A 27,857-nucleotide genomic window follows, 5' to 3' on the forward strand; every position below is an offset into this window, starting at 1 on the left:
TTTGGAACTAAAAATTAAGCTAGAAGAATACTTTTTTTACTAAAATATATTAGAGACTTAAAGGAAATATCATCTTAGTTTTGTCTAAGTCGTCACTTAGTCTTCTTAATATTTAACATGCTTGATCTTAAATTTACAAATCAAATTTCAGAATACATGTCTCTAAATTGATAACAAAATGTTCAACTATGTTTTTCTGCTCAATTATGTAATGTAGCAAACTAGTAAGTAGAAATAAATATGCAACAAAAAAATTATTAGCAAGTTCAGAAATAGAAGATGTTTTCTTCCCACTCTCACAATGACTCAAGAACAGAGATATGAAAACATCACACATGATTTACATGCTTGTGATATGATCCTTATGCACTAGTTGATTCTTTTAACAGTTAAAGGAAATATATTAAGAAAATGGTGTACTTCAATCTCATATATCCAAAAAGCAAGACATAAATCCAAAAAGCATATTGAAAACATCCCACACAAACATTACAAAAAGAAAAAGATAACCACTTAAAAATGGATTCCAACACACGAAAACTCCAATTGTACAAATGAAAATAACTATACCCTGTTTGCTCTAAGAACCAAAGTCTTGATTTTGATTAGCGACTTAATAACATCTGCCATATTAATTCTTGCTTTAGGTAAATCTTCACAACAACTGAGGGCTAAACCAAAAATAGATGGTATGTAAGTCAATATGTCATCAATTTGGTCCCCAGTTATTTGGACTAAATTTGAATCCATGACATCAATAATTGAATTAGGCAATGATCCACTGATCCATGTCTTCAAAGTTAGTTCTGCAACAAACATATCATCTGTTGGCTTTTTTCTTGTAAAGATTTCCATTAGCATAATCCCATAGCTGTACACATCTCCTTTCACAGAAACAATTCCTTTAGATCCATACTCTGCATTTAAATACTAGTTATCAAAAGTGGTAGTCCATGTTTCCTAAGTTAAAGTTGTAATCCCTCATTTCTAAAATCGGATTTTTTATCCCCTATTTCACAAATTTGAAGATTTCCCATTCACAATCAACATTGGAGTCTATTTTTACTGATGTGGCATCATCTTTAACAACTTAGAATTATCATTATAGGGTTACTATATAACCAATCTCAATACGGTCACTTTGTTAGCACGTCATTATGATTATGCCACATCAGAAAATAACCTTCAAACTGAGTTGGGTGAAGAAGTCTAAAAATTGTGAAGTAGATGGATAATATCTTTGTAGGATATTGTTATGCTAAATAACATTTTTGTAGAATAAATAACGCTTTTTCAACAGTCATAACTTATAAGGTAGAAAACTTGATTTGGGGAAGGGCGTAGGTTGATCGTAATGACCAATATCCCCCTCTAAGGCAAGGTATCCAATAGATTGAATAAATGCCAATTTTTCAACAGTTATTTTTGTAGATTGTTTTTGTTACAAAATCAAATAGATTGGTTGGGACTAAAGACATAAAGAAGAAAATGTTACGAAGTAAAAGAGAAGAAATGACCTGGTGCAATGTATCCAATAGTAGGAAAAGTTTGTGTATGGCATTTAGATCGGCCTTCATCGATGAGCTTGGCAATACCAAAATCACTAACATGTGCAACCATATTTTTATCCAACATGACATTAGAAGGCTTTAGATCGCAATGAACCACAGATATTGAAGAACCATGATGGAGATATACCAATGCAGATGCAACATCTATCATTATATTCAACCTTTGCAAGAAACTCAAACAACAATTATTTGAATATAACCATTTGTCCACACTTCCATTTGACATGAACTCCATCACCAATGATTTAAAATCAAGATTTGAACAACTACAAATAATCTTAACAAGATTTCGATGTCGGAGATTTCTCATTGCATTGCATTCTACATCAAAGCTCTTTGCTTTTGCCTCTGACTGCAAATCAATTACTTTAACTGCAATCATCTCTCCATTGCGGAGATTCCCCCGATATACAGAGCCAAAGCCCCCCCGTCCAAGTAAATTACACTCATTGAATCCATTAGTTGCTTGCACAAGTTCATAATAGGAAATTCTTCTTAGAGCTCCTAAAGTTGATAAACCCCTTTCAAGAGTATTTTGAATCTTTTTCCTTTTATTATGCTTTAAAAGTATGATGCATGCAACAACCAAAATGGTTGACACAACTAAGGGAATGATGCATTTGAATAACAACTTCTTTCCCATTGACCATTTTTTAACTTGTTCACCACACGGATGTATATGTAGGCGAGGATTTCCGCAAAGAGCTCCATTGTGAATAAAAGATTCAGCCATAAAATTTTTGAAAGGCCCACCATCAGGAATCTCTCCTTGTAATCTATTATATGAGAAGTTGATGTTTTCAAGATACAAAAGTGATTCTAAGGATTTTGGAATAATACCGGTTAGCATATTTTGGGACAAGTCCAAGGAGGTCAAGCTCACCATTTCACCAAGTGATGATGGAATTGATCCATTCAGTTTGTTATGCGCTAATGATAGGTTTTGCAAAGTTACTAAGGAACTAATGGTTGAAGGAATGTTTCTTGAAATATTATTTCCTGATAGATCTAAAACTACAATTGCTCTCAAATTCCCAATCTCAGGTGGAAGATTCCCAATGAAGGCATTATAAGACAAATCTACCTCTAAGATATCTATGACACTCCAAAGAGAGGAAGGTATCTTAGAGTTCAGACTATTAGATCCTATGTCTATCATTCTAAGAGAAGTCATATTTTCCAAGCATGTTGGTAAAACACCAGAGAGCTTATTATTTTCTAGATACAACTCACCTAATTTCTGAAGTTCACAAAGCTCCTCAATAAATGATCCTTGTAGTCGATTGTTGCCAAGATCCAACACTTGAAGATTCTGTAACTCTTTGATAGTACCAGGTATTGATCCATATATATTATTATCATTTATAGAAAAAAATATCATGTTGCTCATGTTTCCGATTTCTATGGGAATATTACCTTCAATTCGACATGAATCCAACCAAAAGAATTCTGCAGATATGTTTCCAATTGAATTTGGAAAACTAGATAATATATGAGATCGGATATGATTCCCCGATAACTCTAGATATTTCAAATATCTACAACTTGTCAAGGAGTTAAAGAACTGATGTGAATCATCTATTGTTAAATAGTTTTCCACTATAAGGAAAGATTCAAGGAACCTTAAATTTTCAAAAACATTAGGAACAGTTCCAGTGAAGGCGTTGTAATTCAAGTCAACTAGAATGAGATCAGAAGCGTTGAATATAATATTTGGAATATTTCCAACAAAATTGTTTTGATACAACGAAAGTTGTTGTAGCTTAGGAAGGCTATAACCTGTTTTTGATGGAATTATGCCTGAGAGGTAATTTTGTTCAAGATGCAAGTATGTCAGTGATGATATGTTGAGGAGTTTGGAAGGAATTGATCCTTTGAAGCTATTGTTTCCCAATTCTAGAAACTTAAGTTGATGCAGATCGCCAATCTCCTCAGGTATCAGATCTGAAAATTGATGAGTATGATTAAGATGATATTCATGGTAGACTATTATTAAGTATAACAAGTTTCATTAAAGGGAAATAAAATAACAAAGGGAGTTTCTATCTAGGCCTTTCAATATCTAAGTCCCTCGAAGTACACATTGATAGTTATCCACCAGATATGCATTTGTTTTTTTCAACATACATCCGATAAATAACCATCAGATGTATGTTTAGGAGACTTAGAGATATTTGGCGCCTAAACGTTAAATAACTAAATTATATTAGATAAATAATTAAAATTGTCGGATGTGTGTTTAGGAGACTTAGGGTGTGTTTGGTTTGTAAAACAGTAAGTACTTGACAAAACAGTATAAGATAGAACAATACAACACAAGGCAGAACAGGACAAATTTTTTATGGCATTGAGTAATTTTTTGTTTTATACGATTTTTTAGGGACAAAATACTATTTTGGTATTTTAGACAACTTGTACGTAGGACAAAAAGTTGTGCTGTGATTTGATGAGGGACAAAAATATGAGTTTTTTTCCTGTCCCTTGTCTCCAGTTTGTCCTGTACCTGAAACAGTTTTACAAATTAAACACTGGACAACTAGAGTTGTTATGTCCTGTCCTTCATTTTTTAGCAAATCAAACGCACCCTTAGAGATATTTGGGGCCTAAACGTTCAATAACTAAAATCATCCTAGGGGTGCATATACTCAAGACCATTCTTTCAGTATTAGAAAAAAAAAAAGGTCTCATTCAATATATATATATATATATATATATAAGGAAGGTCTCATTCAAAAAAGTTGTTTTTTTAAGGAAAATTTGTTTGTTTATGTATTATAACTTATATAAATTATTAATGTGATACCCGTGCAGTGTATGGGTAACTTTATTTGCGATTGGCTGTAAAAAATTACTAGATGCCAACTCATGTGATGCACAGGAAATATATCTGTGTAAAATATTTAAGTGATAAATTTTGATGAGTTTGATTAATATTGTTTGTATACTGTAGTAGTTTTTTTTTTCTTTTGACTAAGTATACTGTAATAGATTGTTATAACATGAATTACGCCCAAATCACAGTAACAAATAAATATGTATGAATATTTCAAAAAAAAAAACAGTAATAAAATGTATGAAATAAATATATAAACAAATTACTTATTCTTTCGGATATTCTGAACAAAATTTATTGGGGTATATGTTTTGGTCCCTAAAAAAGAGTTACAAGTGAAGAAAAAAGTGGATGTTTCAGATGAAGCGGGGAGTTTGGAAAGTCTCTAGTTCTCACAAATCTTTTCATTATTAACAGAAAATTGCGGTATTCACTAACAAAAGGCTCGTATATTCTGGTTAAACGAGGGTGATGACAAAAATGTGTTTATCAGATAAGAATAGCCCAAGTTATGGTAAGAACAAGGGTCATAGGGCACATGTTAATTTTTCTACTAAAAACAATTATTTATTGAGAAAAATTAAAATTCAATTTATTGTAAAATAAATTGGCACAATTTTTAATGTATAATTTCTATATTTAGTACAGGCACATGTTCGTGTAGTTGTTAGTGGTGTAAATTATTTTCATTTTATTTCTACTTTTGATACAATCAGAAGCGAATGGTAGCAAACGCTAAACCTAGGTTAAAAAAGAAACAAGGTTGCAAGTGACAAATCTTTGAAAATAAGGTTCCGGAATCCACCAGAATTTGAGAAAACTCTCTGAAATTTTATTGAATGAATAAACTGCCTTTACAACTTAAGTATTTAAATACTAAGAAAACCCTTTATTCCAAAAAAAAATACTAAGAAACCCTAATGGATCGAAAATCCAAAACAAAAATAAAACAGAAATTATTAAAATTGGGCTGAAATAATAAGAAAACACTCCTACATCAGTCTCCTCCACCTCCGAAGTATTAGAATATTAATATATATAACTGTTGAGATATAATATACCCGTAGGGGTATATATTAAAACTGGGGGGGGGGGGGGTATATATTATACTTGTAGGGGTATAAAAGTTTGTTAAAAGTTAGTTAGGAAATCTAGCTAAGTTTTTTAGTAATTAGTTAAATAGCTTGTTATACAAGCAAGTGCTATTGTGCTTATAAAAGACTTTGTATTGTGCAACTTCAAGTCTTAATGAAATTCATATTGCAAGCAATAATTCTCTCTATTCTCTTCTTCTTACTCCCGATCCAAACTTTAGAAACCAAGTTATAACTGTTTTCCAGTTTTAACAGTTTATCCACCTTGTTCTATAGGCTTATCCACCTGATTATATAGAGAAAAACACCCATTGATGCGCTATCAATTGGTATAGAGAGCCTGGGTTAAATCTAAGGGAAGCACAAGTGAAGTGTGAGGGGAATCATCATTGGAAAACACTGAGTGAGGTGTGTGCACTGATTTCTTGAAGAAGAAGCAAGATGATCACAATAACGGTTTTGGATCAAACATTCTAGTTCTTGATGGAAAGAACTGGGAACGATTGAGTGCCTTGATCAGATCTTGTCCATAATGGATATGAAGAACTTGGTGCAAATCCAACTGATGCGCAGAGGTTAGCATACAAAGAATCAAAGAAGAAAGACTATAAAGCTCTGTTTTACATTCAACAAAATGTTGATAATCAACATTTTGTGAAGATATCAAAGGCAACAAGATCTAAAGAAGCTTGGGATAACTCCATATACACCTCAGCATAATGGACTTACAGAAAGAAGGAATATAACTCTTCTAAATATGGCTAGAAGCATGATTAAACAGAAGACCTACGTACCACACAAGTTTTGGGGTGAAGCAGTCACTATGGCTGCTTATATTCTAAACAAATGTCCCACTAAGAAGCTGAATTTGAAGGTACCAGAAGAAGCTTGGTGTGGAAGGAAGCCTAGTGTAAAGCATTTCAAGGTGTTTAGCTCCTTGTGCTATAAACATGTACCAGATGCAAGAAGGAGCAAGCTTGAAGATAAAAGTGATATTATGATACTCATAGGGTATCATCCTAGTGGTGCATACAAACTTTATAACCCTGTAACTCAGAAGGTTCATATTAGTAGAGATATGATCGTGAATGAAGCTAAGAAGTGGAAATGGGAAAGTGAACTTGAGTAGCAGTGAGATCAGGCAAAGCTATATATATCCTGATTTAAGTGATGAATCAGAAGGTGAAGAGGATCATGATGTTGTTGAAAATTATCCATAAGAAATTATAGCACCAGGAATGCCACAAAGAAACATACAAGCACCAATTAGACTGAATGATTATGAGATCATTCCTTACAATGTAGTGAATGATGAAGGTGATCTCATTCACTATGCATTATTATTAGCAGATTTTGAACCTATTAATTACAAAGAAACACTCAAGTGATTTATGGAAAAGAGCTATGATATTAGGAACTACAATTAATTGAAAAGAATCAAACCTAGGAACTTGTTAGCTTGCCAGACAAGAAAAAGAAGATTGGTGTGAAATGAGTATTCAAAGTGAAGTTGAACCCTGATGGACAATTTTCTAAACATAAAGCAAAGCTAGTTGTTAGAGGTTCTCTGCAAAAGCATGGAATTGACTACAATGAAGTGTTTGCTCCAGTGGCTAGAATTGAAAATGTGAGGTTAGTGGTTTCTATTACTTGCAATAATGAGTGGTCTCTCTACCATTTAGATGTTAAGTCAGCATTTCTAAATGGTCCATGATGACAGGTCATCTTACGTTATTCTTAGCATGCTTTACAATTAATTTTAGTAGGAAATAGCAGCAAAATGGAGGAGTATTAGAACGATTGCCTATGATTTCGAAACTTTTGTAATGTTTTCTATATTTGAGTCTGTAATTCTAGTTTTCCAGAAACATATCAATTTGAGGGGGGGTTTTGAAGTAATTCACGAAGAAATCATGCAAATCGTAAAATCAATAACAACTGAAGAATTGTGAAGATTCAATCAAGAGACAAGAATAAATAAAATGCTAAGATTGCAGAAATATAAGGCAGAGTTTCTTCAATTCATATGCAATCTAATTTCTTAATAGCATATTTAGCTAAATAATGAGCAGCTTGGTTGGCTTGACGCCTAACATGCAGAAAATTTAAACTACAAAAGTTACCCTTAAAGCTAATACAATCTCGAATAATAGAGTCAACATAGTTGGGAGGTTGTTGTGAACATTCAACTCTAAAACCACATTAAAAGTATAATTGCGCGCAACATTGCCTTACTTACACAATCAGTTGTTATTAAAGTTCAAAATAAAAGAAGGACAAGGAGAAATCTAAAAAAAAAAAAAATACAGGAGAAAACCAAAACTCTCGCCCAAATGAGAAGGGTAAACATGATTTAATCCATAAGTTAATTGAAATGAATGCTAAAAATAGTTGTCATCCGATAAATAATGATGAGTACTGCTTAGGCGTATGTTAAGGAACATTTTTGCTAATTGCTACTATGTGATGTATTTTTTTTTTGTCAGGGTTTGAATCTCAAACCTTACATATTTTATGTAAGGTCAATATCAACTCAGTTAAGTTTCACTAGGACTACTATGTGATACATTTGCACCCATACATAATTTACAGATATATATTATAATAATTAATCAACAAAGTTGAAAATATTTATAATTGACTCGGAGACTTGTACGTCGATGCTTGTAATTCAACTTTTTCAACAAATAAGATTAAATTTTTATAATTGATAGTTTGGCAGTATTGACTTGATTTTAGAATTTGCTCTCTTTCTGATGTCCGTTCGAAAGAGTCATTTTATATTTGAGTAAATTACATTTCATTTTTTTTAAAGATGCTTGAATTATACTCCCCTTTCCTCTTAAGTTAAATTATACACTTTACTCCCTCAATATTTTTTTTTTATGTTAAAATTTATACTCCCCTCCCTTATAAGATGATTGAATTACAAACCCCTCCCTTAATAATTAAATATGCATTACACTTTAATCTGTTTGAATATAAATAAACATTCTTATAATATATATTAATTTTGAATCACCATTTAAGAAAAATTAATTCATTTCTTTATAGTATAAATGTCAATGATAATTAAATTTAAATATATTGCTATTGATTTTATAAATTAGAGTATAAAATTAACTTTTAAATAATCATGCTTTAATGATTTTAGTAATTTTTCACATATTTTAATTTTGTTTTGGGTTGTTTCATATTTTATAATAGGGTTTAAAACTACTTATGTTAAAGAAATTGTGAATAAAAAATTGCAAAAAATATGTATTCAATTTTTTATTATATTAAAATAGACCCGCAATACTATTTTTTTTAAGTGTGTTATGTAACGCCCTCTTGGAATTATTTGATTTATTTGATTGTTTTAATAGGTTTAGAATATATTTATATGATTATGTGATTTATTAAGTGGCTTATTATATTATTTAATAGAATAAGATTAGAAAATAAAATAATATTGAGTTAAGGGGTTGTTACGAGATTTTAGAAAGTTTGGGGGGAGAAAGAGAAATAAGAAAAGATAGATGGTGGAGTTATAAGTAGGAAAGACCTAGTTTAGAAAAAAATGGAACGTACAACCAATTTTGGAGAAAAAGGGAGAAAAAGTCAAGAGAAGAGAGAAGACTAGAGGGGCTGCGATTTCATTCTGTTAAGTTAAGGGTGGGACTAACATTCAATCTTCTTAAGCCTATGATTCTGAATTTGTGATTTAACATGTTGTTGTTCTTAGGTTGGATAATTGAGATTAGGTTTTGATTATTGATTTTTGAATTGAAAAGTGTAGAAACCATCGAAATTGTGTTAAGAATTGATGTTTAGGTTGTAGAATAATCATAGGTTAAGTTTCCTATCAAATTTGGGAAGATGAAATTTGTTTTTTTTGGGTGAAAAATGTGCAGAAATGGTAACAGCAAGGGAAAAACTCGCTAGGATTTCGCTATTAGCGAAACTCCCTGTAACTATTTCGCTATTAGCTCACTTTTCGCTATCAGCGAAATTGCCTAGTGACAGCATACCCTATTTTATGTTCTTGCGTCTTTTTCACACGTTTCTGTTTTGAATTGACCTTTGGTGTAAACATGAAAGTTTTAGATAATTTTGTTAGCTTTCCAATGCCTTTGGTTTGACTTGAAAATGATTTTTAGTTTTTGAGATATGATGAAAATAGTCCAAGGAGGTCTTAGTGAAACCTTATGAAAATTCAGCATAAACGTTTCTAAGTTAATCCAAAACTTATGGGATAATACCAACCCTCAAAAGTAGAAGTACTATGAGTTCAATTAAGGTGTTTAAGAGTATTTAACCCATGTTGTGAGTTGATCCTTGGGGTAGGAATGGGGGTTGAATATAATATTACTGATGATCTGTGAAGCTATTATAATATGATTTAATGTTGATAGTAATGTAATATATTTGTATATGCATTATGTGAATTATATAAGATGTTTAAGTTGATGTTGATTATGATTTGATGTTATTATATTGTGATATAATTATATATGCATTACTTGAATTATATGTGAATAATTGAGACGTTGTTGATTTGCATTTGATATTATTATGTCATGCTGTTTTTGTATACTAGCTGTTGTTATTTAACTAAGCTGCACGAGTTGGTCTAAGTTGATTAAGATGATGAAGTTCTAAATTATTGGATTATACAAGAGTTGTCGATTTAAGATGTTTAAGAAGTCGAGTCCATGCATTAGCATTCTTTGTTGGGGGCTTGATGCTCTGGAGTATAATAATACTTAAATAGTGATAGGGGCTTGATGCTCTGGAGTATATTAATACTTAAATAGCGATAGGGGCTTGATGCTCTGGAGTATATTAATACTCAAATAGCGATAAGGGCTTGATGCTCCGTATTGGTACCACATGCATATAAGATGTCTAAGTTGCATAGTCGAGTTGGAGTCGTATTTGTCGAGTCAAGGATGTTTATGTTGATAAGTTGTGAAGTTGTAATTGTTTATACAAACTATGATTGAAGTGCTAAATGATATATTACTATCTATAATGAATATTAAAATGATTTGATGTTGATTAAATGTAATTGGTGAATTATATGCTTAATATTATTGTTTTGTGAAATCTCACCCCTTGGAAATGTTGCTCTTCCTATGAGTAACTTGCAGGTGATCGTTAATAGGTTGTTGTTGTTGCTGTCGTGAGTGACTTATTCCTCACTGAGTCTTAGGATGCTCTGATACGTAACGGGATGGGATCTTTTGTGGCTATTTTCTATTGCTTTACGTATTGTGTATATTTTAATAAGGCCTGCGTGCCAAAGACTTATTTATGTTAATGAATTTAATCCGCTGCAAAGTTTGAATTAATATGTTGATGATTTTTGGAAAGATAATTAGTTAATTACCTCATTTATGATTTTTAAGAAGTGTGATATCCCGTTTATGTGAGTTTTTACTCTGATTATTTTATGAAATTTTTATGTTGGGAAAACGGGGTGTTACATGTTAAATTATTATTTTTTGCGAGATTATTAGAAATAATAAAAAAGAATATTGAGGGAGTAGAATGTAGATTTTAACATAAGAGGGTAGGGGGATGTAATTCAAGCTTCTCTTAGGAGAGGGGAGTGAAATTTTTTCTAATATGTTTTGAATAAGAGGGTAGGGGAGTGTATATTTTAACTTAAGAGGGGAGGGGAGTGTAATTCAAACATCTTTGAAGGATGGGGAGTGTAGTTTACTCTTTATATTTTTCAAAAAATAAAACAAAATAGAAAAAACATGATTTAAAAAAAATGTCACTTTAAATTTGCAATGTAATATTAATTATTTTTTTAATTATACTATCTAATTAATGATATATAAGCATTACTTGTAAGAAATATTGAAGAACACGAGGAATAAATCCTATTTTGAAATTTTAAAATTATAAATAGTGTGAATACAAGAAATATAGAAAATATGACACATAATATTAGAGTTGGTATTACCTGAAAAGTAGTTGGAAGATAAATCTAGATATTCAAGTGAAGACATGTTTGAAACCATTTGAGGTATGAGTCCAGACAAATTGTTCTTACTAATTTCCAATAACTTCAACTGATGAAGGCTACCGATAGATTCAGGGATAAAACCACTAAAATTGTTAGCGCCAAGATACAAATATTGAAGTTGCGATAAATTCCCCAACGCTTCAGAGATTCCTCCTTCAAACTTGTTATACCTGACGTTCAGAACCTTTAATCGACGCAACCGACATAACTCTTGAGGAAATTGACCACCGAAACTATTGTTTTTGAGGTCAAGTATAACAAGAAAGGACATATTCCCTAAATTTGGGGAAACAGTACCTCTAAGACTCATGTTTCGGAGAATCAAACTATATACTCTTCCGTGACGCTCATCACAAGTGACACCAACCCAACTGCACACAGAAGAGGAGGTTGACCAATTATTAGCCAACATATCATAGGGGTCTGAAGTAATTAAAGATTTGAATGCTATAAGAGCGGATTGATCAGTTGTGCTGTTTTTTGTATTCGAAGCTAAGCAAGCTACAAAACAATGCAATGATAACAAAAAAAGTAAGAGACAAGATAATATATTCACCATTTTTCCTTAGTGTGTGTGGAATGAGAGACGAGACTGATGGGGATGATATATAGTGGATTAAGAATGAGTATTAAAAATATTAACGTTTATTTCACGCTCCACTTTTCGTCATTTTTACGTAATTGTGAGAGATTGTCATACAGAGAGTGTTCGTGGGGGCAATTTAAAAGTCAGTCAAAGAAAAAAGGACAAGAGTATATAGCGTTAATTGCATGGAAAATTCTGACGATGACTATTAAGCATTGATTTTCTACCTTTTAAGATCTTCTCGGATTCTTGTTGTTATGCGCAATTAATTCTTGTTTTCTTGTGGAAAAAAAAAGTAATGGTTTTTTTATTTGAGATTAATTAGCATATTATATTTTGTTAGTGCATAATATTGACTGCTGCTAGTCACGCAAAAAAAAAAAAAAAAGTTACACCTTAAATTTACGTAAGTAAATTGAATTTATACTAACCTCTTATATACATACTATATACACACGTAAACTAAATTTACATTAACTTAAATTGAACATAAGTAAACTTAATTTACATTAACTTAGATTGAACGTAAGTAAACTTAATTTACACTAACCTAAATTGAACATACGTAAATTTGAATTTACATTAACCGACATACGTAAACTACACTGACCCCTTTTAGTAAACTTAATTTACACTAACCTCTCACTTAAAATCAAATTGACAAGCATATCTCATACCAAAACAAACAATAAACAAATAGAAACTCATCGAAAATGAAGTTCATGAAATTCACTAACCTTTATGAATATAGTACATATCAATAAAAAAGATGTTGATTCAGATCTTGGCTGCACATCTATGGTGATTTGTGGATGAAAGGGGATAAGGGTTCAGAATGATCATAAAAGATGGATTTTTAGAAATTTACATGAAGAGGACAATTTTGGTATTATTGTAAAATTTTAAATAAATTTGGGTGTAACTTGTTTTTTTTTTTTGTGTGACCAGCACCAGTCCATAATATTTTACACATACATTCAATAATGTATTGTCACATCAATTAATTAAAATATAACAACTCATGTATTTTTATATTCATTAAGAGTTTAATTGTGGTGGGTTGACAGTCCAAAACAGTTTTCACACACAACCAATCAAAATATTATGAATTGTAACGTTTAACCCACATAAATTAAAATCATTAATTGATGTGACAATTCAGAATGTTTTGATTGGTTGTGTGTGTAAAACTGTTTTGGACCATCAACTCACCACTATTAAACCCATTCATTAATTGACGTGGCAACACATCATTGAATATATGTGTAAAATAATTATATATTATTATTTTTATTGGTGTTTTTATGAGTTTAATTAGTATAATGGCTTACAAGGAGTACAATGGCTTGTTTTACAAGTTGTTAGAGGTTGTTGTTGTTGGACAATAACAACATGGTAATCAAGAGCAGAGAAATGTTTTCCGTCAACAAGAAGCTATTCCGGTTTGAGTGAGGATCTATTAAAATTCATTAACAGTCTAGACATGTTACGAAGGGCATTAGGATGCTCAATATAAGGATGGGTGGGTTGATATAATTTAAGTTGGAAGGTGTGTTATATTGGATAATCGGTTTTATCCTTTTTCAAGGAGATGGTGATTCTGTACCATATAATTTGATCTCAAGTTTAGGATCTAACAAGTTATTGAAAAGGAGTTGTCATGGATAATTGGTTTTGCTTATAGATATACAAAGTGAGTTCTGAAGAATTATAAAAAGTTCCAAAAGTGTGTAGGTTTTCAATATTATCAAAGCATAGATACTTACGAAAATCAAGTAAGTCATGAGGCAACGGTTCATCGCATAACAGAACTTAAGATGAAGAGAAGCGTCCGCATGCATGCTTCGTTTGACACGTGAAATGCTTTCATACATGGAAGATTCAGAAGCTTATGAAAAACTATTTTAGTTGCATTATAAATGTGGTTCTTCTTTTACATATTTATCAATGTATGTGTTAAAAAACTTTTTTTTTTTATTGAAAGAATGTGTTACAAAACTTTGATCAGCACAAAGTTAAGAGCACAATGTGTCTGACTGTGAGTTTAGTAAACTCGAGGATATCAAAATAAAGATGGGAGTGATATTTTCTTCAATTGCATTAAACCACAAGTCAATATCTAGTAAAACTAAGGTAATTCAGAACTGTATGAGAACAAATTCAGTGTCAATGAAAGATTCTCAACATAGAGTTTAGAAAGAAATTCATGTTCTCAATCTATCAAACTACAAGTACCAAAGTTACCCTCATCGTGAAGACAATGTTTACAACAATATACTGCACAACGAAAATGGAAGTGCCAAGTATAGCTCTCCATTTTGTGAGGTCAAATCGACACAAACACGAACACCTGATGTGATACTCTATGTTGACATTGGTAATAATTTGAGAAAATGAATTAATTGAATGTGAGCACCTGTGTCAATATTGTTTCAATGTTGCACAACGAACACACCAATGATCAGAAGTGTTGTCCTTCAAAATAAACAAAGAAGCATCCGACATTGTATTTTAATGTGTAAAGATCTTCTACAACAACTACTGCGCACAGTCCAAGCTACTCATATGAGGAATTGTTTAATGCAAAACTCAGTTTTCTTATAACCAAGAATCAAAATAAATCCTTTGTCTCATCTTACTATAGTTCTTACCTCTTAAATAGTAACTTATACTGTTCTTGTCTCATCAAACAGATTTTAAGATAAATTCTCAGCCAAAACTGAAAAACCAGCAATTATGTAGAAACTAGAATCGTCCAAAGGTGAATGGACCAACATGCATTTGAAATTTACTTTTTATTTGTGAATTTTTGTAAAAGATGTCAAGAGACAAAAGCAGCAACAACTATTCATGATATATCATCAAAGAGTTTAATTACTGGAAGCAATTGTTTTTTTTTAAACATCTTTTTTGCTTGTTGATTTCGGGCAAACAATATATTTTTGTACTTTTGACACAAGATTATGTAGCAACCTAGTAAGTAGACACCACCTGATATGACATAAAAGACAGAAATATTCAATCAAAAACTGATTAGAAAGTTCAGTAATAGAAGATCTTTTCTTCCTATTCTTACACAATGAGTCAAGACCCTTACTACTATTCTCCTCCAAAGACTGCACCATTAATAAACTTTAAATTAAATTAAAAATAATAATAATAATTGAGAGGGGATACAACATAAATGGATACAATACACACGATTTACATGCTTCTGTGTTGATCCTTATTCACTAGTCGATTTCTTTAAAAGCAAAAGGAAACATATGAAGACAGTTGAAAGGACAAACAAGAAGTAGCAAGACATCAATCCAAAAACAATATTGAAAACATCAAACACAAACCTTACAAAAGGAAAAAAAATTACAACAGTTTACAAATGAAAATAACTAGACTGTGTTTGCGCCAGCAACTAAAGTCTTGATTTTGATTAGTGTCGCAATAACATCTGCCATATTGATTCTTGCTTCAGGTGAATCTTCACAACAACTCAAGGCTAAACTAAAAATAGATGACATGTGAGTCAATATATAATCAATTTGGTCCCCAGTTATTTGGACTAAATTTGAATCCATGACCTCCATAATGGAATTAGGCAATGATCGACTGATCCATGTCTTCAAGCTTAGTTCTGCAACAAACATATCATCTATTGGTTTTCTCCTTGTAAAGATTTCCATTAGCATAATCCCATAGCTGTACACATCTCCTTTGACAGAAACAATTCCTTTAGATCCATACTCTGCATGTTAATACTAGTTATTACGAGTTATCAAATATTTTTAAAAAATTAAGGCTTAGATCCATACTGTCTACACATTAATTACTAATATAACATGTTGATGACTAACGTGTGATAGATTTTTGTTGTTGACATAATCAAATAGATTGGTTGGGACTGTAAATATGAAGAGGAAAATGTTAAGTAAAAAAAAGAAATGACCTGGTGCGAGGTATCCAACAGTAGCCAAAGTTTGTGTATGAGTTTTAGATTGTCCTTCATCCATGAGCTTAGCAATACCAAAATCACTAACATGTGCAACCATATTTTCATCCAACAAGACATTGGAAGGCTTTAGATCACAATGAACCACAGGCATTGAAGAACCATGATGAAGATATTCCAATGCAGATGCAACATCTATCATTATATTTAACCTTTGCAAGAAATTTAGACAATAGTTATTTGAATATAACCATTTGTCTACACTTCCATTTGACATGAACTCCATCACCAATGATTTGAAATCAAGATTTGAGCAACTACTGATAATCTTTACCAGATTTCGATGTCGTAGATTTCTCATTGCATTGCATTCTACATCAAAGCTCTTTGATTTTGCCTCTGATTGCAAATCAATTACTTTAACTGCAATCATCTCACCATCAAGAAGCTTCCCCTGATAAACAGATCCAAATCCCCCACTTCCAAGGAAATTACTCTCATTGAATCCATTAGTTGCTTGCACAAGTTCATAATACGATATTCTTCTTGGAGCTCCCAAAGTTGACAAACCCCTTTCAAGAGAAGTTTCGTTCTTTTTCCTTTTATTATGCTTTAAAAGTATGATGCACGCAACAACCAAAATGGCTGACACAACTATGGGAAGTATGCATTTCAATATAAGCTTTTTTTCCATGGACCATTTCTTAACTTGCTCACCACATGTAGGTACTTGAAGGCGAGGATCACCGCAAAGTGCTTCATTATGCATAAATGATTGAGCTGTGAAATTTTTGAAATGTCCACCATTAGGAATCTCTCCTTGTAATCTATTATATGAGAAGTTGATGTTTTGAAGGTACAAAAGTGATTCTAAGGATTTTGGAATAACACCGGTTAACATATTTTGAGACAAGTCCAAAGAGATCAAGCTTACCATTCCATTCAGTGATGCGGGAATTGACCCATTCAATTTATTATGAGCTAAGGAGAGATTCTGCAAATTTTGTAAGGAACTGATGGTTGTAGGAATGTTGCTTGAAATTTGATTTCTTGATAGATCTAATATTACAAGTTCTATCAAATTCCCAATATCGGGTGGAAAATCACCAATAAAAGCATTGGAGGACAAATCTAACATTAATATATCAGTGAGACCCCAAAGAGATGAAGGTATCTTAGAGTTCAAATTGTTAGATCCTACGTTCAATATTCTAAGAGAAGTCATATTTCCCAAACATGTTGGTAAAACACCAGAAAGCTTATTATTTTCTAGATACAACTCACCTAAACTCTTAATTAGACAGAGCTCATCAATGAATGATCCTTTGAGTGCATTGTAAGCAAGAGACAATACTTGAAGCTTCTCTAGCCCTTTGAGTGAACGAGGTATTGGTCCATTTATATTATTGTCATACAGAGAAAGTAATAGCAAATTGCTCATGTTTCCAACTTCTACGGGAATATTACCCTCAATTCCACATGATTTTGCCCAGAAGAATTCTGAAGTTATGTTTCCAATTGACTTTGGAAGATTGGGTATATGATTACCTGATAGCTCTAAATATTTCAAATATCTACAATTTGTCAAGGAAGTAAAGAATTGATGAGAATCTTCAATTGTCAAATTGTTGGTATCTATGTTAAACGATTCAAGCAATCCTAAATCTCCAAAAGCAGTATTGGGTAAAGTTCCACTGAATTCGTTGTCAGTCAATTGAAAATGAATAAGATTAGAAGAGTTGAATATGTTATTTGGAATATTTCCAACAAAATTGTTATTATTCAAGTGTAGATGTTGCAGGCTAGGAAGGCTATATCCCGTATTTGATGGAATTGTGCCTGAGAGGCTATTCTCTTCAACCTCCAAATAAGTGAGTGATGACAAGTTGAAGATTTTGGAAGGAATAGATCCACTTAAGCTATTGTTAGACAAGAATAGTCGCTCAAGTTTATCAAGATAGCCAATCTCCTCGGGAATCGTACCTGAAAATGGATAAGAAACAATGTTATTAAGATGGTTATTTCTCGAGGGACAATAAACTAGACGACCACTTTTTTCCTTTTTTTTTTTTTGCTTGCAGAGCTAACACATACTTCATGTCATGTGATAAATAGGATTGAACAATATTTGACATTTTTAGAAAAACAAAAAAAGAAATTAAATTTAAAGATAAAATAAAAAGGTAAACAGCTAAATAAAAACATACAACGAATTTGTCTTTTGTGGAATATCACGAATACTTTTCAACCGTTGGATATTTATTTTTACGTTGGACGATGTTTGGTTTTCATGTGTTTTGGTTTAGCTATCTATTCACGTGTTTACAGTTGGCAATATATAGAAATCCTTATAAAGAAATATTAGAATAAAAAACTTAAAATTTAAACATTATCATTAAGGTTGTAACAGTTAGGTTTGGATCGGCTCTCAGTCAAAAAAATGTTCAAACCGATGAAATCTTCATCGGTTTGGTTTGGTTCGGTTTTCACTCTTTTTTAAAAAAGGAACCAAGGCAAACAGTGTGTGTGTGTGTATGAAGAGGGATAATAATAGTAAAATGGGGAGTGAGGTTAGCATCGGTTAGATTCATTTGTTACATTTTCGGTTTGGTTCGATTTGGACTTTCAGTTTCATTGGTTTTATCCGAACCGCTTAAACCCCTAATTAACATAAGGATATAGTATTAAATGTTAACTCTCACCAGTAATGTGTAGAATTTTTATTTTTTTTAACAAGAGAAATGTGTAGAATATTATCTATGTAAAACTCTCCTTTGGTAGATCATGTAATTTGTAAGTCAAGTAAGTAAAAAGCAAGCTAATATGAAATCAAAGCACCCTTTAAAGAAATAGAAATAGTCATTCTCTTAACGGCAGCTAATTTACACCAATTCAAAATCATGAATGTGTAAGTTAACAACCTATTTGACAAAAAACCTATTTGCCACAAAATTTAAATACAAGACTAGTTTTGTAAGTTTACTTTAATTAATTTAAAAAATATCATGTTTTTAAATTCCCCTTTTCGTGGGTTGTTGTTCCTGCTCCCTCTATGTTACTGATATTTATATTAATCCCATTTTCTTTCTCATATTGGCTTAATTACTTTTTTATTGACGAATAATGGTTTCAGTACGTTTTTTTTTTTTTTTGACAAATGGCTTAATACTTGTGATGTTTGATTCCCATTTTTTTTTTAATAAATAATCAATTTAATCCATAAACTAACTCTCTATCCTCAATTTAGTCTTTAAACAATTAAAATCCACTGAAATATCCTTAAACAATGAAAAATACATCAATTTAGTTTTCAAACTACCATGAAAAAAACCAATGTTGCTAATTGAGAGAGTAAATAGTTAAATTGACTGTTTCTGCATTTTATTAGTTTTTTTAATAATTTCTAACAGCTAATTGAGGGACTAAATAATTATAGGATTAAATAGTTCAATTGATTGTTTGTTTATTTTTTTTATAATTTCTAACAGGAGTTTTTTTAATGGTAAATTGTTGTATTAGTTTTTTTTCTTTATCGGAATTTAAACCCAATATCTCCTACTTCTTAACTCTTAGCTAAAAATAGTTCAGCTACCCAGATCCCTTCATTTCTAACTTAAGTTATATTAAATCTTTTTGATTCATCTAGGATGAACCTTTTCTTATCAACTCAGTCTTTTTTTTATCAAGAATGCTATTAATATTTTTGAACGTTGGGCATTATTTCATGATCGATGATGAATATTGTCGGAAGCATTGTGGCTAATAAAAAAAGACTTATTTTTTCACCCTATTTATTTATTTATGGTGTGTCCTATTGTTTTTGATGAAAATTTCAATGTGATTTTTAGATTCTATAATATGAAATGAGTTTTCCCCCTGTTCTAGGTAGAAAAAAAATGAATTTTTCATCAATTTGGATTTTAAAATCTGAACACCTTGCAGATCCTCTCCATTTTCATAGAAAATTGAGATCTCAAGTTTATTGCATATGAATTTGACAGGGAGAGGATTCGGTGCCTTTCGGTGCCTTTAGTTCATTTTAGATGAGAATCAATGATTAAAATAAATTAATTAGATGATAGAGAATTAATGGTTTAGAGAGAGATAGAAACAAAAGCCATCAAAGACATCTAAAGGCACCGAAGCCAAAGGCACATAATCCTCTCCCGTCCTTATATTATCAATCAACTCATACACCTCTCTTTGAACTACACCTCTCATTGATTGTGATATGAGAACGTGGCAACGGTAATGTGAGGAAATTCTTCCATTATGTCGCCACTTGCACCATATATATAGAAGACGTATGGAAACATTCGGGAGCAGATAAGTTGTCAAAAATCAAGTTCATCATTTTATATTCTATTCTGAAATCTATTTCCTATTAATATTTCCAACAGTAATATATTGTTTCCCTCTCGCTTTTTACTTTGTATCCCAATGGTTTCTTAATGTATAATTCTTTCTATAGGAATCCATATGAGGAGCTCTCAACTCATGTTTTTCAATTTGTGAGATTACTATTCTTATGGTAATTTGATGAGCGACTTGCGAAAAATACTAAATTTCAATCAATCTTTTCAGTGTAGCCTTTTGCAACTATTCTTTCCTTGTGTCCTTCATTGCACACTTTCATGAGTTTATGTGTTCTATTCTTTTCTATTCTTTCTAGCTCTTCTCGTCTGGTTTGGCTTTCTTATCGTCTAGCTCTTGTGGTGTTTTTCACACACTTATTGTTGGAGATCTATTAGTTAATTCGACTACACACGCCACAACTTCAACCCCACAATTATTTTGGTAGTTTCTTACTTTTGAGCATGATTCGAGTCATATCAAGAATTGTTCTAATTTTCCTTCCTAAAAATCATGGTTCCAACCATAATTTGTTATGTTTTGTTAGTTGAAGCCTAATTCAATTCTCTTTCACAAACTCTTGAAACTCTTTAGAAGTTAATTCATATCCTCGGTACGTCCATATAGCTTTTATCTGCAAGCTGGTTCTCTCGATTGTACCTTTGTTATTCTTGAAAAAAAAAAAAAAAAAACTTATGATCTCTGCTTCAACTTATGATCTCTGCTTCAAAAAATAAACTCATGTGTTTTCTTCAAAAATCATTGATGAAAAGAAGTTATTTTTACCTAGTGAACTTGGCTTTGAACGATCCACAGACATCCACATTTATAAGCTTGAATGACTTCTTGGTGCTTGAACTTGAATCCTTTGGAAAAAGCATCCTAAGCCATATTTTGTTTCAACATCAAACTTAAGCCTCCAAAATTTAACTACCCAAATGGAAGATGTCAAAACCATGACGGATCATTGTTGTAATTTTAAAAATTTCATCATTTTGTTGTAATTTTTTTTGGATAATAAAATTGTGAAAAAATCACTAAAAAAAGCTATTTCAAATAGTTTTTCATAAAAAAATAAAATAAAAACTAATTTAAAGATGTCATTTTGAAAAAATATGTGATTTTTATAATGTAAAATTTCGAACGATGAATATTTAAGTTAGAGAATGTTAAAATCTCTTTTTTTTAACTTATGCCAAGAAATGAGTTTGAAATAACTTCCACTATTTTCTAGTAAATTTCCAAAAATATCCATTTGTAAAAATATAAAGAAAAATTCATTTTTTAAAAATCTATAACAAACGGACCCAGTATCGAAAGTTGAATAATGCAACCTTCTTAAGTGATTGGATAAGAGAAAGGAAAGCAGGAGAGGGGGTAACGTCTGGAAAAGGAAGAAATAGGTCCCTCAAAGTATATTTACCGTCATTCTTCTTATATGCAGTGACCCTCCATTAGTTAATGTTTGATAATCACATGTTATTGTTTCATTTGTATACAATAATTTCATATTTTGTGATAGGTCAATTGTTTAACCATACTGCTTTTGCTTTAATCTGGAGGAATAGGAATAGCTAACTATGCTTATCTATTGAATAGATGAGATTGCAAGATGCACAAAAATTATAAATCCAATTCTAAACCATATTATGGTTAACTATGGTTATCTACCAAATATGTTATGGATGTCAAGCAGATTACAAAGGTGCGTATAATAAAAATACTTCACAACAATCCTTATTATATAGGAGAACATGTATTATAACTTTGATTTTGCCCCACCTTAACACTCATTAGTCAATGCAGCCTAAAAATGATTCATTGTGTTAACAAATTGTGCATGAGATTAAATTTATATAAACCGAGGAATCAATTACTCCCTCCATTCATTTTTAAGTGTCTTTTTAGTGTGAATTTTTCATTCCTATTTAACTGTTTTTTTGCTATTTTAAGGGTATGATTTATCAATTATACCCTTTGTTAATTACTTTTATCTTTTTCAATAAAACTAATTAATGCTATCTATTTGAAAAACTAAAGTTTGTTTTATTTTAAGCAAAGTTTGTTTCTTATTATCTTTAAATTTAAACAAAATTTTGTTATAAACAATGGTTTCAAGAAGAGTTTAAATTCTATAAATAAGATGAGTAGCAGTTGTTAAAAATTTTAAGTGCAAAGTAAAAGAACAAATTTGAGAGAAGAAAAATAAAAGACTTCATAAATTATCGGGAACGTGTGAAAGACAAATTGCATGCAAAAGATTGTAAAAAAATGATTTGGGGTTTTTGTTCTAATTGAAAGCTAGATTTATCTTCGCATATAAATATCTTAGATCAATGACAAAATAAATTCTCACCAAGTTTCCTGGACAAACGCCATTACGCAATCTTCTTGAGAGTACGATATGATATACATTTTGTAAACTTAAGCAGCCACAATACCAGAAGAAGCACTAGGGGTGCCTTTGAGTCATTGTTTAAAAAAGTAGCACAATTTTGGTTGGAGTCATGGTTGTTGTATTAGCAAAAGGGGTGCCTTGGAGTCATTGTTTAAAATTAACGTGAGTTATCTCACGTAGAAATTAAAACTAGCGTGAGTTAACTCACGTAGAGATTTACACTAGCGTGTGAGTTAAGTCACGCAGAATTAACAATAGCATGAGTTAACATGCGTAGAGGTATTTTTGTCATTTACTTTGGAAATGAGCAAAAACGTATGGGTAAAGAGCAGATTTCTTGCATTTATTTCTTTCCGTTTCTTTTTTATTGGGTTGGGTCATAGTTAAGTTTCTTTTGTTGTGAAAAAAAAAAGTCTTTTTTTTTTTTGGTTGAAAGTTGGGTGGTCGTAGCTTATTTTTATTTTCAGTGTTCCAAAAGTTAAATTAACTTAATGAATTCTTCAAAAAAAAGTTAACTTAATGAAAAAAGAAATAAAATAATGTTAAAAAAGGGTTATAATTTAAATACAGTTAAAAGGGTAAGTTGGTCATTTAATGTTCAAAATCAATTAAAAGGCTTATCCAATCATTTTTAAATAAATGTATCCAAACATAATCAATTCACATCCAACTCACTTTTAACCAAAATCAATTCTCCTAAACTCAATTTTATCAAAATCAATTCTTACCCTCGGCCATACCAAACACACACTTAGACTACACCACTTATTATTTCATTGGACTTAACACTTTATTATCCAACTACACACATGTACACACACGTCATTAAATTTAGTGATCAGAAAATTATGAAAATAATTTATTCTGAATTTTTAATTCTATTTCTTAAGGGTTAACTATGCATTTTTTTACGAAAAGTTGTTCATATTAAAGAACATTTTCAATTAAGAGACTATTTTATTTAAGAATATTAAGAGAATATGATTCTAAAATAAAAAAAATAAAATTCATAAAAATAAATAAATGAATGCTTTTTAAATGCTTCTATAAAATGTAAAATAATTGAAAATGATCAATATGCATCTTATTTCGGGTAAATATGTCGAGATAGAAAATAAAACATACCTGTCAAAAAGTTTGATGCTAAATTTATGTATATCAACGATGTGCAGTTACCAATTGATCGTGGAATGCTTCCTTCAAATTGATTGTTCCTTAAAGTAAAATCTTCGAGTTGAGGAAGCTGATTGAAAAACTCATTTGGTAGTCTTCCATTTAAATTGTTAGCTTCAAAGTAGACCACCCTCAAAGAAGTCATGTTGTTAAACAATAGAATTTCACCTGCATTTGTGGAACATTAATATCACATTTAATATTTATTCAGTCAAGACATCAAATTTTCTGACTTGACATGTTGTGATCTTGACTCATTTTTTGTTTTTGGACTAGAATTATTTGGTGTTATGTTGCTTTGTCTGTATTTGGTTAACGATTTTACAGGTTTAACCGATGTATCTGATTCGCTTGTGTCTTCTTGTAATTGAGGATATCTTGTAAGTCTTGTGCTTGGTATTGGTGTTAGTAATATTTTGCTAAAAAATTCTTTTACGAGTATTCTGACTAAATTATGCTAATTGGGATTGTAGGAATCAACACTATTTAGTGAGTTTCTTTACTGGTTAAAAACGTAGGGATGATATTTCGAGAGTGTTCTAAATAAAATATGTTTATGCATGTCCTTATTTTTTTTTCCATTCTTTTTGAATAAAATTTAAATTATAAATAAAATAGATATATTTAGTAACTAGTCTATTGTCACAGATTGGGATTATTTTTTTCCAAACAAGCGGTGAAAGAAAGAATTGAGGATCCTATAAGGCAAATACTTTTAATTTTGTATTTTTACTAAGAAATTCTTTTACGAGTTAAGAAGAGTTATGAGACTGTTTAGCAAGCAATAAGTTATCTTATAATCGATAGATTATAACTTATAAGCTCATATATGACTAATTAAAAAAGATCTATTTAGTAACCGTTATTTGATTACGAGTTCATAACTAAAATGTTTACTAGCTTTAAGCTTATCATTTTTTTTCTAACATTTACAACTGTAGTCTTAATTGAAAAAAAAATGTTTTTCATTTAATTTCATATTCATAATAAGTTAATTGATAGCTAATAATAGATGACTTTATAAGTTAATCGAACCACTAGTGTTATGATGCCTCAACCGTTATGATGCCTCAACCGCTCTTTTTGTGACTTGTGGGATCTATTACTTCTTAAACTAAAATTTGAATATTATAGTGATAATAAATTGGAAAGGGCTTATAGTTTTATGGAAATTTACAAAAAAATCGGATTGCGGCCAATCTTAAATTATTGTGTGATATGTTTTAGAGGCAAAAGGGGATTGCGGCCAATCTCAAATAAAATCTTACCTGAAAGTTGCTTATCACCTTTAATTCAACAATGAAAAAAAAAAAAGGAAAGACAAATACTTAATCAGGATAGTTCAAACACCCAATCAAAATATGTGTATATCCTTTAAATTGAAAGGGGATATAATCAATTTGGAAAAGCTTTGTAGCACATATTAAAAATAAATATTTTTTATTTTTTGTTCTAAACCATGGGTTTAATCATATAGGAATAATTCAAGATGGTTTGCCATGTTATGGAAGACTAGCTCCTTCTTTTGCTATAACTGACTAGTATTTGTATAGTTAACCACATCTTGAAATCATATTGCTTTGACTATGATTCTCCTAAATAATAACTTTACGCATAGATTGAAACCAGCCTCCCTTACTTCTGTTGTCTTTTACCTCCTCTTTTTAAAGTTTTTATACATTTTTGCTGTAGTTTCTTTCATCATTGATTTACTATATATTTTATCCTAATTTTGAAGTCATTTTAACATTACACTTATGAATCCCAGAAAAAAGATTACACTTATGAATCTCAATAGGTAGGGTACTATAATGCCCATCCCGAAACCCGCATTTGTAAATATTACCCGTACTCGTGCCCGTACTGTCGTGGACAACAACTTTAGTACCCTTCCCCATACCTTATGGGTACCTAAGTGCCCATACCCGCACCCATTACCTGCACTTTAAATATGAAAAGACAATAAAAACATCACAATTGAAATAAAACTATGGTTTAAATCTTTTAAAATTAAATATGAATCGTAGTATTTAATCAAATTAAAAACATCCAAAATATCTTTAAAAATATTTAATTATACACTAAAAATAAATAAATTACTTATGATATTAAATAAATATGTATATGCGGGGTTGCAGGGCTGGACAGTATAATACCCTTACCTGTGCCCATCTTCAATTAAATTCGTGGGTATTACCCGGACCCGTCCCCAGACCCATGATAGCGGAGTTTTACCCTACCTATTGTGGGTATTTTATGCGGGTATCCATTGGGCCTGGGTCCAATTGTCATCCCTACAGATTCTCCAAGTTTAGGGAAACGATAGAATCATGCTTCGGATAATATTTTTTAATGATTATTTATTTCAATGTTTTTTATATTTATTGTCAACTTTATCATTAATCTTTTGTTATTTTTCGATGTAAATGACATTGCAAATACTTCTTGACGCATAATTTGGGCTTCCACACCCAATTTGTGTGGAGTTTATTATGAATTTTAATAAATTAGTCATATGTGCAACTGTGACTGTGGTACGGGAGGAGTAATAAATCCTATATTGAAATTATAAAATCATAAATAGTGTGAATACAAGAAATATAGAAAATATGACACAGAATATCAGGGCTAGCATTACCTGAAAAGTAGTTAAGTTGTAAAGCAAGATATTCAAGTGAAGACATGTTTGAAATTGTTTGAGGTATGGGTCCAGACAACATGTTCCGACTAATATCAAATCTTTTTAACTGGCGAAGATTACCAATCGATTGGGGAAGAAAACCGCTAAAATTGTTAGCGCCAAGATATAAAATTTGAAGTTGTGATAAGTCCCCCAACGCTTCAGGAATTCCTCCAACAAACTCATTATAGGCGATAGAAATAACCTTCAATCGATGCAACCAATATATCTCTTTAGAAAACTGACCATTGAAGCTATTGCTGGAGAGGTTAAGTATAACAAGGAACGACAAATTCCCCAGGTTTGGGGAAACAATACCTCTAAGACTCATGTTATGGAGATTCAAACTATGGACTCTGTTGTGTCGCTCATCACAAGTGACACCAACCCAAGTGCATACATGAGAGGATGTTGACCAATTATTAGACAACATATCATAGGGGTCTGAAGTAATTAGTGATTTGAATGCTAAAAGTGAAGATTGATCAGTTGTGATGTTTTTTGTATTGGTAGCTAAGCAAGCCACAAAACAATGCAATGATATCAAAAAAAGTAAGAGACGAGATAATACATTCACCATTTTTTCTTAGTGTGTGTATGAGAGACGAGGCAAGGGGCTGATGGGATAATACATATACTAGTGGTTTAAAAATGAGTTTCCTACACTATCATTAATAATATTAACGTTTATTTCACTCTCCATTTTTCGTCATTTTGTGTAAATGTGATAGAGTCTCATGCAGAGTGTTGGTGGGGTTCAAATCAACCAAGTTTAGATATATAGATAGATATTGGAATGATTTTTTTCCCAAGTTGCAATTTAAAAGTCAGTCAATGAAAAAAGGACGAGAGTGTTGGTAGGGGCAGTGCTTCAAATCAATCAACCAAGTTGCAATTTAAAAGTCAGTCAATGAAAAAAGGACAAAAGTATAGCGTACATAATTGCATGGAAAATTCTAATGTGTCCAACAATAATTCATTACAACCTGAGATGACTATCAAGCATTGATTTAATGATTTTCTACCTCTTAAAATCAACCAAGTCTAGATAGATAGATATTGGAATAACTTTTTCCCAAGTTGCAATTTAAAAGTCAGTCAAGGAAAAAAGGACAAAACTATAGCGTACATAAATTGCATGGAAAATTCTAATGTGTCCAACGAAAATTTATTACAATCCGACGATGACTATTAAGCATTG

General features: G+C 31.1%; 2 protein-coding genes across 2 annotated transcripts; both read right to left on the bottom strand.

The window, feature by feature from the left end:
- Nucleotides 1–418: 418 nt before the first annotated feature.
- On the bottom strand, nt 419–12,093 carry LOC25502836 (probable LRR receptor-like serine/threonine-protein kinase At3g47570). The gene is made up of 3 exons (XM_024773541.2): nt 11,458–12,093; nt 1,518–3,515; nt 419–917 (listed from the first exon to the last, which is right to left on the bottom strand). Exons 1-3 carry the CDS (start codon nt 12,077–12,079, stop codon nt 565–567), a joined length of 2,973 nt encoding a protein of 990 aa, XP_024629309.2. The 5' UTR covers nt 12,080–12,093; the 3' UTR covers nt 419–564.
- Nucleotides 12,094–15,234: 3,141 nt separating this feature from the next.
- On the bottom strand, nt 15,235–27,440 carry LOC25502832 (receptor kinase-like protein Xa21). The gene is made up of 4 exons (XM_039828494.1): nt 26,615–27,440; nt 23,929–24,144; nt 16,050–18,035; nt 15,235–15,848 (listed from the first exon to the last, which is right to left on the bottom strand). Exons 1-4 carry the CDS (start codon nt 27,234–27,236, stop codon nt 15,496–15,498), a joined length of 3,177 nt encoding a protein of 1,058 aa, XP_039684428.1. The 5' UTR covers nt 27,237–27,440; the 3' UTR covers nt 15,235–15,495.
- Between the last annotated feature and the right edge of the window lie 417 nt (nt 27,441–27,857).

This window comes from Medicago truncatula, chromosome 8 (assembly GCF_003473485.1).
Source record: "Medicago truncatula cultivar Jemalong A17 chromosome 8, MtrunA17r5.0-ANR, whole genome shotgun sequence".
Classification (NCBI taxonomy): Eukaryota; Viridiplantae; Streptophyta; class Magnoliopsida; order Fabales; family Fabaceae; genus Medicago; species Medicago truncatula.

What these genes read in the sequence shown, in the direction of transcription:
- LOC25502836 (XM_024773541.2), bottom strand. Translation starts at nt 12,079, where the DNA reads ATGGTGAATATATTATCTTGTCTCTTACTTTTTTTGTTATCATTGCAT. An exon ending in ATCTTCCAACTACTTTTCAG is followed by an intron (nt 3,516 to 11,457) that starts GTAATACCAACT and finishes ATCAATTTTCAG; the next exon opens with ATCTGATACCTGAGGAGATT. An exon ending in TATTGGATACATTGCACCAG is followed by an intron (nt 918 to 1,517) that starts GTCATTTCTTCT and finishes ATTTAAATGCAG; the next exon opens with AGTATGGATCTAAAGGAATT.
- LOC25502832 (XM_039828494.1), bottom strand. Translation starts at nt 27,236, where the DNA reads ATGGTGAATGTATTATCTCGTCTCTTACTTTTTTTGATATCATTGCAT. An exon ending in AGCATCAAACTTTTTGACAG is followed by an intron (nt 18,036 to 23,928) that starts GTATGTTTTATT and finishes ATCCATTTTCAG; the next exon opens with GTACGATTCCCGAGGAGATT. An exon ending in TGTTGGATACCTCGCACCAG is followed by an intron (nt 15,849 to 16,049) that starts GTCATTTCTTTT and finishes ATTAACATGCAG; the next exon opens with AGTATGGATCTAAAGGAATT.